Here is a 12,812-nt window from a genome sequence, read left to right as displayed (position 1 = left end):
CATTCACAAATTGTCCTAGAGGCAATCCCTCCCACAGTTTTCTGAATATTCTGGAAAAGTAAGCCCACATTAAAAGCAAAATGATGAAAGGTATCTTGGGGTATCCCATGCAACAGGTGCTGCACAGTTGGATGCTCTGAACTGAAAAAGTGATTCAGAACAGTGTATTGTCTTGCCAAATTTGTCCTTTTATACTGCTGGAGAGGAATAAATCTCAAATATGATCTACTGGCTATAGTTGAAATGAGGCACGATGGAAGGAGTAAGAAATACAACCTGTGCTCCCAAGCCAAATCTTCTCTCCCTTGTTTGTTTTTGGCAACACTATCGAGGATCAGTGGGTCTGCAAGGACATACTTGAACTGGAGAACTCATGGAAAATATCCAGAATTCGTTATGCTTCCTATATTAAATAATAATTTAAAAAACAAACAAACAAAACCACTAAAAACCCAGAGAAAGTCCTAAAGTCAACAGTAGGAGACTATGGAGAGTAAAAGACTTGGATCAGATGCTTTGCATGAGGAACACTTACATGATATCCTCCCTCAATAAAGCTTTATCCTGTATCATTGCAGGGAACAACTAGAAAACACAAGAGGCATTTGTCTTCACATTGTCTTGTCCCACAGCTTGACCCCAGTGCAAATGGTATGGTCTTCCAAGTTGTGGGATTTGCAGAGATGATAGAAAAGATCAAACATGAATTTGAGCTTCAGGAAAACACCCATCATAAGAACATGCTTTCACCAAATTTTGAAACCAAGAATATAGGGATAAACAGGCAAATCTAAACAATGCACCCAGGGCAAATCACAAAAAAAACAACCACAACCAAAAGCAGTGACCAGAGAAAGAGACACCCCAGTCGCAGCCAGCAGCTGGGGGGAACTGCAGGCAGAAGCTCCCCTGACACAGCTGGACAGGTTCCACGCACATAGGGAGCGTTTGGCTGCACATTCTCCATACAGCTTAGGAAAGCAATCAGCTGCTCTTTAAGACCTTAGGCTTCCATAAATGTGACAACAGTGAATGAAGCAGAACAGTCTATCAAAGGGAAAATCCCACAGACAAAAAAACTAAACTGATAACTCCATAAAGCACTAATTAAGTAGTTAACACACGCTGCCATACATAGAAAATGGTGCAGAGCTGCTAAAGTGGCTTCCCTCAGGCTACAGAGCAAGTCAGTATGGAAGGCAAGATTATTACAGTTACAGGTGGTCCCAATTCCCAAAAGCTACTTTCCCCTGTAAAAATCTGCTTTTATAAAGTACTGTGTTTTTTTTTTTTCTTTCCAGGAAATACATGCATCTAAATTAAAGTACAAGTAGCAATACTGATAGTATTGCTGGTCAGAACAGACAACTAAGGAAGCAATGGAATAAGTACTATGATATTTAAGTGGGACATATTGTTTCAGCAGCACCAATGTATTAATATGAAGCCACAGGCTCTAAGAGATTAATGAAGACTAATATTAGGAGGCTGAAATTCTGAAGAAAAAAAAATTCAAGAAGTCAGGAAGTTACAGATGTGGCAGACAAAAAAACAAACACAAACAAACCTCAACCAACAGAACAAGCAATGTGGTTTAAGGCAAATTTCAGAGCAAGTTTTAAAAAGACAAACCAGTGAAGATCTATCTCAGAAAGTAGAACTTAGCAACTACTATCAACTGCACCAAAACCAAGGGAGGCTTAGATGGGTACCATGATGCCTATTGCTACACAAAAATAAGAACAAAGTATATAATAGCTGATGCTTTAAATCAAAACGTGAAGTGGCCTCAGAGATAATTTTGTACCTTTTGTGTAGCTGGCAATAGGAAAGTAAGGTTTACTTGACTATTTGGAGATGGAGGCTGAAGCACATCTTTTCACAGGAATCATATTGGCTCAAGAGTCAGATTGCAGATTCAAAAAAATATTATCACTGCAAGTGCATGGAAGAACTTGAGACATCAGGGGTGGGGGGGTGGGGAAATCTCCTTTGCATTTTGGGCTTGGGTATTGTTGCGACTCCAATTGCTGCAATTCCGAAGTCCAGCACTGAAGCTTCAGATATTCAGTGGGAAGTTCATAGAGCTGTGCTTGGACTTAAAGTTATTAAGAGGTGGTTCATGGGTGATGGCCTCTGAGCATCTTTAGACACAGCAGATGCATAAAATGCTGAATCTTGCCTTAGGAAACAATCCATTAAGAATACACAGAGAAGCCAAAAATACCAGACGAAGTCACTACATAAGAAAATTACTATTAAGTAAAGCAAAGATCACATACACACAAATAATAGGACTAGTACATAACTAGTCACAACTGTAAGCTCAATTTTAATTTGGAAACCATTTAAAACATGTCATAGATGAGACAAAAGGATAGATGAACTGCGGGACTGGTTGTTTCCTGAAATCTGCCAGGGACCCACCTGTTCAAGTCAGATTCCAACCATGAAACAAACAGAATAAAGAAAACAGAAACAGGACAGTATCAGCAAATGAAATTGAAATTTAATGTCTACCAAGATGAATGCTGTGTGATTTTCAGATGTGTTATGTAAAAAGATATTTCATTAAATACTTTTTAGGCAAATAGCAATATACCCCAGTCATAAGGAGAAGATGTATAAATGGAACTAAACTTATACACTAATTGAATTATTTTCTTCAGGAGTGAGATGTAGCTTCAATTAACTCCACATGGTTAAACAGGTCAAAAGGAACTGAGGGGAAAAATAGAATATGCTATACTTACAAGAAAATAGGAAGTAAAGAACACTGGGAAGAATACAGGGAGATGCTAAAACAGATAAAGAACGGGTATTAGAAATGCAAAGTAAAACTATAAAGTTTTCATAGTTACAGATGCTAAACACAAATTATTCTTCCAATGAATTAAAAAAAAAAAAAAAAAAAAGAGAGAGAGGGGAGAATTGGACCAAAAACAAAAGAGGGAAGTATAGTATAAGTTACAAAAGCAATTAAAATACTCGTGGGGAAACAAGTATGCCATAAGAAACCAGAAAATATTTATAATGAGTATGAATACATTATACATATAATAAATGACAGACTAAAAGGCTTGAACATGGCAAGATTTCTGGCTTATAGTAAAAAAGAAACAGACAAATGTGATAGTCTATATGGGAAATATATAATAACTGAAATAACACTGAGATCTGCTTACTTAAAGACTAGCAAATTTGGAAGGTACCTTGAGTAATACAATTTGTACCTCCGTAATTTCAGAAAAAGTGGCAAAAACCTAAAAACAATCAAAACACAAAACAACCCTTAAAAAAAAATTACTTAGACCCCTGCAGTTTATTTCTATTTATAAACAAAACTGTTCTCAAAGTCATGTTTCAAAACTGTCTTTCCAATTAAAACCTGCCCGGGATCCAAAGCATCACTCAGGAGAGCCATACTGGACATGGTGGCAGAGAAATTTCATCTTCTTACAAGAGTTCACTCATTACTTGTAATATATTTTACCAATATTTTGAAGTTTCATACCATTACAAAACATGCCTCAGAAACTGTCCTATCATGCATACCAACATCTGATGTAAATTTCAGAATTTTAAAATAATATCTCAACATAGGAGCAACCCTAGTTTTCTCAGCATCGAAGCTGTATACTCAGAATTATTCTTAGTGTTGTAATGTTGGAAATACATTACAATACGTAAAAAAAAACCAAAACAACACTATCTAAAATTACTTTTACTTTATAAGATCCTAAGACATGAGAGTTTATGTTGACGGCAAAAATTTGAAATTAGTACCAGTAAAGACCTCAGGGTTATTGTATGGTAAAGATGGTATCATTGTGTCATTGGGATTTGATACAGAGAGCTATAATAAACTCTGCATCTCCATTTGATCTCAGAATAGGTTGCCATAATGTCAATAGTTGACTGAAACAAATAGATGGGTTATAGTTTTCTATTCTTTTATTATCTATACATCAACATAATGGTGATTAACAAACCCAAACACCTTGCCCATTTTTGTAGTTACTACAGTAGACGACTTTTCCACTATAGTTACCTCACAGAAGATACTATAGCATCAAATGTTATTCTCCCAGCTCTGTTAAAATACTATCAAGATCTCAAAATAATTTTTCTTCAAGGTGTTCTTCTGAATCATTCTAATCAACAAAAATGCTGCAGTAGGATTATCTTTTTCATTAATTCTTAAACAAAATTATATGCTTACTGAAATTTATAAAAGACTGACTGCGGTGTTTATTAAAAATAGTATTGTTTTAAATATATACATATATATTTTGAAACCAGAAAAGAGTCTATGAGAAGGCAGCAGCACACCCATATGCTGGCTCAGATCAGATTAACACTGCAAATGCATTAACCAAGCTCATCCCTGCTGCAAGGAGGATGAAGCCTGCTTGCTGTATGTCTGTCCTTGGGCTCGACTGTTCTTGCCAGCAGACTGGCCTCCATTTAGCTGGCAAGTTCAGGAAAATTAGCCAAGGACCTTCCACGAGCCTCACCACACCCCTGTGATCCAAGCAAGCGGCACATACTGAATTACTTATCAGTACTTAAGTACCAATGTAGTTTACATAACATGAAAATTAAGATTTGTTTCCCTTCACTGCTCTGTTTCTTCCCCATATAGTCTGCCAGACCAGAAACAAGTCATTCATCACAGGTATTTCTGTCTAACCCAGGAACAGGGCAGATGAATTCCCTCCCTCCACCAGTACTGCTGCTGAACAATTCCATGAGAGCTTCCAAAGTCAAACCAAATTCTGGTTTAAAACTATTTACCATCATCAGTGTTTTTACTTTGTTTAACTTTACTTTCTTCTCCCAGTCTTAATTAAGAAAACTGGAATCCTAAACCAAATTTAAAACAAACCTCAAACTTAGTTCAACTACAGCAAAATATCTGGGAAAAAGTATTTGTATTTTCCTACTCCAGAATAATTTTTTGGAAAGAAGTATTGACTTATGACTAAGTAGCAAGAAATGAGTAATAAACTGACATAAACAAATGAAGACATGCCAAAAACCCCATAAAAACTGACAAAATTAATTTAGCAGCAGGAACAAGCCAAACATTTTTGCAGAGTGCACTGAGTTAGCTTTCAGTTTGATCAGTTCCCGAGTGCTGCTGCTGACCAAGCAGGCAGCGAGAAAGTGTGGGAAGCAGGGGGGGAAGGAGACACTGGGATAACTGAGAGTCATGTGAAAATGCACGTCTGAAGAGAACAGCAACACGTCTCTCAAGTTTGAATAACATACTGACTAGCAGATAGAAATTATAGAAAAGACTAGGTATTTCCTCATGCGAACCATTTAATTGCGAGATTGAGTCCCAGTATTGCAAAACAAACTCCAATGCTAGTGATCTATCTACATAGAAACTGGCAGAACTGAAATAATCAGAGAACAGTGCTACATACTCTTTCATGCTCTACATTCTGAGGCATTTAAAAAAAAAACAACTCCACAAACAACAACATGCTGCAAATCTATCTTCTAATATTTATTTACACTGTAGAAAACAGCCTGTGATGTAAACTTGCCCAAACAGAAAAATCATGAAACAAATTGTTGCTGCTATTTGTGAGGGTAATGCAGCACACTTCACTGCTGCCATGAATTTGTAGTTTATCAATCCTTTACCTAGAAAGCAAAGAAACAAGAAAAATTGTCCCAGAAAAGAAACTGGTATCGGAATCGGGCAGGACATCCCACTGAGACATGAGCTGGAGCGTGAGGTAGGGCGTAAAGCCACCCATAGGCTGAGGCTGCCACAGTCTGCACTGGGATGAAGCACAAATGGGGACAGCCAGAGAAGCGCAACTATTTATCTCTTCACAAGCAGGCACTTCCCTGCCTGCTAGGTCCTGGACTGTCCCTACAGCATGGCTTTTGACTGTAATAAATTCTAGAGTAAACTGCATGTAATTGAAAATGAGACCAACATTCAAGCTGATACTCCAGAAGTCAGTCTAACAAATGTTCCAGTAAGGCCCTGGAAAAGGTTGTTAGAAAATACCCTGACATCTCTGAGAATTATATTAGTGCAACATGTACTCAAAAAGCCGATTGGGGATTGTTTAGTTGCTGACTTTGACAGCCTTTTGAAGGACACAGAGAACAGTGCAACTGAGAGAGACTCTAAAGCTGTTGGGAGTTGTTTTTATTTCGAAACTATTGGCTATGGTAAATAGCAGACACTTCACAGAATCACAGAATAGCTTGAGTTGGAAGGGACCTCCAAAGGTCATCTAGTCCAACCCCCTGCAATGAGCAAGGACATCTTCAATCAGATTAGGTAGCTCAGAGCCATGTCCAGCCTGGCCTGGAATGTCTCCAGGGATGGGGCATCTACCACCTCTCTGGGCAACCTGGGCCAGTGTTTCATCACCCTCACTTTAAAAAATTTCTGCCTCATTTCTAGCCTGAATCTCCCCTCCTTCAGTTTAAAACCATTACCCCTTGTCCTGTCGCCACAGGTTCTGATAAAAAGTCTGTCCCCATCTTTCTCATAGGCCCCTTTTAAGTACTGAAAGGCCGCAATAAGGTCTCCCTGAACCCTTCTCTTCTCCAGGATGAAGAACCCCAACTCCCTCAGCCTGTTTTCACAGGAGAGGTGTTCCAACCCTCTGGGCATCTCGGTGGCTTCCTCCAGTCCCTCTCCAACAGGTTCATGTCTTTCCTGTGCTGAGGGCTCCAGAGCTGGACCCAGGACTCCAGGTGAGCACATCCCACCAGAGCACAGTAGAAGGGCAGAATCACCTCCATGGACATGCTGGCCATGCTCCTTTTGATGCAGCCCAAGATACGGTTGGCCTTCTGGGCTCCACGTGCACATTGCTGGCTCATGTCCAATTGCTTATCCACCAGAACCCCCAAGTTCCTCTCGGCAGGGCTGCTCTCAATCCCTTCATCCCCCACTCTATATCAATACCAGGGGCTGCCCTGACTCAGGTGCAGGACCTTCCGCTTGGCCTTGCTGAACCTCAGGAGGTTTGCATGGGCCCACTTCTCAAGCTTGTCCAGATCCCTCTGGATGGCATCCTGTCCCTCAGGTGTGTCAACTGCACTCTCAGCTTGGTGTAATCTGCAAACTTGCTGAGGGTGCACTCAATTCCACTGTCTGTGTTACTGACGAAGATACTGAACAGTACTTGTCCCAGTACAGACCCCTGAGGGGGCCCTTGTCACTGGTGTCCATCCAGACATTGTGCCATTGACCACTACTCTCTGGGTGTGACCATCCAGCCAGTTCCTCATCCACTGAACAGTCCACCCACGAAATCCATCTCTCTCTGATTTAGAGAGTCAAAACACATTCCTTCTACGTGGCATGACCTGTTGCCCATCATTACCAGCCCACAAAACAGCTTTGTTTTCAGAGAGAGACTCACACCATGCCAACCTGGGTGGTTCTCTCACAACTGCTCTTTCCAAAGACAAGTATTTCTCTGTGTGTTACTCTGTGTATACTGGCCAGCAAGCAGAACCTTTCCCTTTCTTTTAGGATGGTTAAGGTTTAAAACACTGGTTTAAAATTTCTGATCATGAATCAGAAAGCAATCAAGAGCAGAAGTGGGTAAACAATGGATTTTGACTCGGGGGTAAACTGGAGACACAATAAAAAACTCCAACAGGTGATTCTTTTGTTTTCAGATTTACTCCTTCTATGCAACATCTTTCAAGCTGTTCTGAACCAAAATAAAAATGCTGCTTCAAAACAAAGTTAGATGTGTTTTAACTGGACTAATTTATAAATAAGATTCTGCTCTTTCCTGTTCTAAGCTCTGCTCTTGTTCCAATTTCTATTGTTAAAAAAATGTTGCCCATATCCACTCCAGAGTAATATAATTACTAGAGTTACTAGTTTTAATTCTTTTGCTGTATGAACTTGAATACATATTATTAATGATACTTGTAGCAGAGATAAATAAGAAACATAATAAAGTCTGCAAACACTAATACAGTGTTTAACTTGCTAAATTCTCCTTGAAGAATGTTAAAATCAAAGCAGAACAAACCCAATGCTATCTGCTACAGGTCAATTTAAAATTAATCATAACTTTAGTCCCACATGCATTTAACTGAAAGCCAGAAATGATTTAATCTTTGACTTCAGGACTGGAAAGATGATTCCCTTATGTGGTAAAGGGAAACTAATGGCTTGAATTCAGGCCTGTGCTGTTTCAAGATCACTCTTTGAAAGGGTCTGTCAGTGATTTCACTCTGCTTTGGTAGCTTAAAAAACTACACATGTCAGTGGTCACAAGTCAATTGGAAACAACTTCTCACAACTCTTTTCCTTCCAAAAGCATTGGAGAATGACCCCTCTCCCAGTCAAGATTCCTGTACAAAACCCAAAGCATTTGTCCCAGATGGGCTCACTAGTGAGCCAGTGCTGATCACCCTCTCAGTTATACCACACAACCAGGTAAATAATCAGGACCCACAAGAAAAAAAAACAAACAGTAAAGCATGATCCATTTAAAATAAAGTACATTCACTGCCCTGTGTTGCAGTTCTACCCTATTATATGCCCAAGAGGTATCTTTTGATGTTCTGATATAAGTAAATACTTCAACAAGTAAATCCAACCTAGACTCTGAAAGCAAAAGGATATACCCCCATTTTGTAGTGCTCACAGGCAAACAGAGCTCAACAGAAAACCAAGCATCTCCAGATACACATGAATTATCTTCACCGAAAATTTCCCGCATTAAAACTCTTTTCTCCTCCACCCTTGACATGCTAGAATTATCAACATTCCTGATGTCCCATAGGCATCTACAAAAACAGATGGCATTCTGACTTTATCACACTACCTAAAACACCTTCTGCTCCACCAGATGACCCTCAGAGAGAACCTACCTCCATTTTGCAGTTCCTTGCTTTTATCTCTGCACAATGACACAACAGCTACTACCCTCTTCACCAGCTGGCACATTCTTTCACCACAGACCTACAGGTGTTTTCCAGTGACCCTGATGGATTCCCCCGCATGTGAAAACCATTTGACTGAATCAACAGCAGCATTTGCAGAGCAGCCTGGGGGGAGGAGGGTGGGTTAGGTGACAAAGGTCTCTTCCAGCCCCATTTCCTAGTATTCTGTGATGCATGTGATCACACTATGTAGCATTTATGCCTTTTTGTCTTGACCTAAGGGCAGCTGCTTTTCAACAAGCTGGAATATAAAGAAAAGGTACCTGGTCGATAGTATCAGGTGCAAATTAGCGAACTGCAGACAATGACTATCGGATTCTTAGCTAACTGATGCTTTCAGTCCTGATGGGAAGCGCTCTGACTGTGTCCTTGAATGAACCCTGGGGGCGGAAATCCCCGTCTGTAGACATGCCTGAATACTTGTCTGGAAATCCACAACGACAGCTCCAATATGTATCTGTACCTCTGCCATAAAGTGTAGGGTCTTATGCTATGTAAGGTCTTTGTAAGAATGATCCTATAGTGCGCACTCTCCATTCTGAACCAGTCATTTCTGCCATGACCTCACTGATGTGAAAATGACTTCTGTTTTATGCATTATTTGTAAAACATTTTCAAATCAGGAGACTGGACACTATGACTGGGTACAAGAATCAATAACCTTCTAACAGTTTCAAAATAATTATGAGAAAAATAGCCTGTGGTAAAAAGAAATATCTAAACAATCAGATTAAAACTGACAATTCCCTTTTCTCCAAGGGTAAGGAACACAAACAGTCATTCATCACGGGAAACTGCAAATCTCCTTGGTTTCAGCACAACCAAACTACTATCTAAATTAAATATGGGGGCTATTATTGGATAAACTTTGTGCAATACCTTTTGGACTGCCTAAGGGAGTTTATGGTCAGCTCCAGGAATCATTCTCTGAGATGACCTTCTGCAATGCTTGGTGTTAAGCTAGAATTTGGCAGGGTTGCAGCAAGAAAAGTGAAGTCAGTCTGATTCGTCTGATATTGTTGGCATTTAAGTGCAGACGATAATAAAATCACCTTCTCCCCGATGTGGGGGAGCCAGGAATATCTGAGAAAACAATAGACATTAAAAGTTCAAGAGCACCGTGTTTTCCTGGCTTACTGCAATTATTGAGGGGGGATGACAACAGTTAATTCTTCAGTGTATTTTTTTCCCTTTCTTGGACTTAGAGTGGTTTTGCAACTGGCTGTTTTGTCCAGCATTGTCTGCTGTTACTATATTACTTCTGAATGCTGAAGTTACCTAAACATCCAAAGCATATTGGTGTGGGGGAGGAAGGGGAAGTCAGTTTTTCCATAAGTCTTGGCCAAAGCAGAGCCAGTTCCCTCTTGAGGGGCTTCAGGTTCCTCCTTTTTTTCCCCCTAAATCATGCAATACTTTGTCAGGGAAATAACACCATGAGCCAAAAGAGCAGTCGGTAGCTGAACAGGTATTCCACCCTGGCAGTGCCTTTGGCCCTCTGACAGTTTGCAGCTGCTGCCCCAAGGCTGGCAAGCAGGAGGTGGTGGGCAACTCACTGGGAAGATGTGGGAAGGGCAGGCAGTCAGCCTTCTACAGCAAAGCACAGGATTATGATATAGAAAGATCAAAAAGGCTGACTAAATTTGTCAAGAAGGGAGGGTGGGGGAAAGAGGAGCTGAAGCAGAAAGAGTCTTCAGCTGGGTGCCAGCAGAGGCAGCCACAGCTGGTTGCAATTGGGTGAGCCACCTCTCCTGCTCAGAAGCAGCATCAGCTAGCTGTCCCTGTCCCTGCCCCAGCTGGCACAAAAGAAGCAGGTTACAAAACTCACTCCCCTAACAAATAAAAAAATATTAAAAAATAAAAACAAGAATAATCTTTTTAAGTAAGTCCTTCTAGCGGGTGCGGGATTTCTATGGTGAGGAGATCCATTCCCTTCCAAGGAGACTGCTTCCTCTGCTGTTATGCTTCCTCTGCTGTTAGCATTATGTTTGTAGGAACATTTGCAGGTGCTGTTATACTTGTTTGCAAGCCAGACTATGGTTGGTGTAGGTGATCTTTACACAATGTAATGGATAAAAAACGAAGAGGGTTTTGCTGAGAGTGCACAAGGTCAAACATTTTTAGAAAGACTTTTAAGTGGTGGCCAAGTCTGCATGGATTTTAACATAATAGCAAAAGCACATCTCTGACACAAAGGTCGAAGCTCTGTTAAACTGCAAATCATTGCACAAAGGCTTTCATGAGGAGCAGATGACCACTCACCTCTTGACAGTTTAGATATTCAGAGAGCACACTGCTGAGCGATGTATAACATTCTCAGGATATGGGAGTTCTTGACATCCCATACATATCCTTCCACACATGTTCCCTCTGACTCAAGCCCAATATTCATCACAGAGCTTTCTGCTGTTGACTTTTTTTCTTTCCTTTTCCTTATTCTCATGGTAACACATTTAAGTTTAGATGATAGGTGAAGAGCCTGAGGTGTCGCCCCTGTTCTTCCCAAAAGGCTAAAATCTCAAGCCAATAAAGCGTCATTACTGTCTCAAAGCTTAAATACACCAAAAATAAGATGGCTAAAACCAAATCCAACCCCAATAAATGTGACCATGTAACAATGACTCCCTGTTACACTTTCAATGGAAATCTACCCATCAGGTATTGCTGTCCACTGAAGGTTAGCTTGTGTGAACATACACACACTAAACAAAACAACAACAACAAATCTGTGTAAACTTTGTGTTTGTTTTAAAAGCTCTTCCTGGAAAGGATATTCCTTTATCTATCACAGTAAAGGATGCTAATTTGTACTGAAAATGCTTCCTTCTCATCTGCTTAGCAAAGCTGCTTTTATGATTGCAAAGAATCAATTATTGTTTAATTCATATTTTATAATTTTTTCCCAGTATAATTGATTCTTTTAATATGTGGATGTTAGTATTAATCTTCATTAAAAACATTTAACATTGACTTATCTAATTTATATTTATAACCAATACTTCAAAATCGCTCATGTTATCTCTTGGCAAAGACTTGTTTCTTGGTTAATTTAACAATGTGACCACACTAAGACCTATTTTCTTTTACAAAATATGATTAAGTACATATATTCTTAAGTATTACTACAAAACAGCAAAAGTGAAATATAATCAGACATAAACAATCAGAAGCACATAGACATTTCTCTGCATATATATGTTTATCCCAAACCAGATTTATTGTGAAAATCAGTCATTCAAAGCAAGTATTCAAATTGCTATTGAAGAGTTCCAAGTGCTGAAGTACTAGTAGTAGTAATAATAATAATAATTTAAGAGAAGTCCCTGAAAATCAACATGAGATTTAGAGAATAAAAAGGCCAGTCCAACTTGGAACACACTAGCCAGACTGTAACCTTATGAGATGACAGTGTAAGAATATCAAGATTATTGCAGTCCTAACTGCTACAGCAGTGGAGAATACATGGAATATTACTTCTGTTGTGCTTGTAACAACCACAATTAAAATTAACGTAACAGAATCACGGATACTTCAGGCAAACACATTCGGTCAAAGAGAGTGTTTGTCTCCTTTGGTTTATGACAATGTACAATGTTTAGAGAGAAATATACACAAATAAAATAAATTCCCTCTAAACTTTAAAATATTTGTCCTTTAGCTGTTAATCTGTTTCACAATTTAAAATCTCTAACAATAGTTGTAAGAGGAAAAAACCAAATATAATCCTGAAACCAGCCACAAATACTGACACCCTAGAGAAATCTAAATATTTTAAAGATGGAACCAAGACCAAACAAGCAAAGTAAAGAACACCCTTCTGTAGGCCTTCATGCTAAAATTGACTGGTAAAAAATTGAGCC

At 39.4% G+C, this 12,812-nt stretch overlaps 1 protein-coding gene across 2 annotated transcripts in view; it reads right to left on the bottom strand.

The window, feature by feature from the left end:
* Positions 1–12,812, bottom strand: part of CDYL (chromodomain Y like) — a 107,596-nt gene that overhangs the window by 20,152 nt on the left and 74,632 nt on the right. Inside the window, exon 3 of one of the 2 annotated variants that reach the window (XM_065829890.2) lies at positions 2,754–2,798. The exons of the other annotated variant lie outside the window; for it this stretch is intronic. Within the exon in view, the coding sequence (XP_065685962.1) occupies positions 2,754–2,798 (45 nt within the window). The remainder of the gene's footprint in view (positions 1–2,753; positions 2,799–12,812) is intronic. 2 annotated transcript variants of the gene reach the window in all.

This window comes from Patagioenas fasciata, chromosome 2, assembly GCF_037038585.1.
Source record: "Patagioenas fasciata isolate bPatFas1 chromosome 2, bPatFas1.hap1, whole genome shotgun sequence".
Classification (NCBI taxonomy): domain Eukaryota; kingdom Metazoa; phylum Chordata; class Aves; order Columbiformes; family Columbidae; genus Patagioenas; species Patagioenas fasciata.
This window is presented reverse-complemented; position numbering and strand designations above follow the sequence as displayed.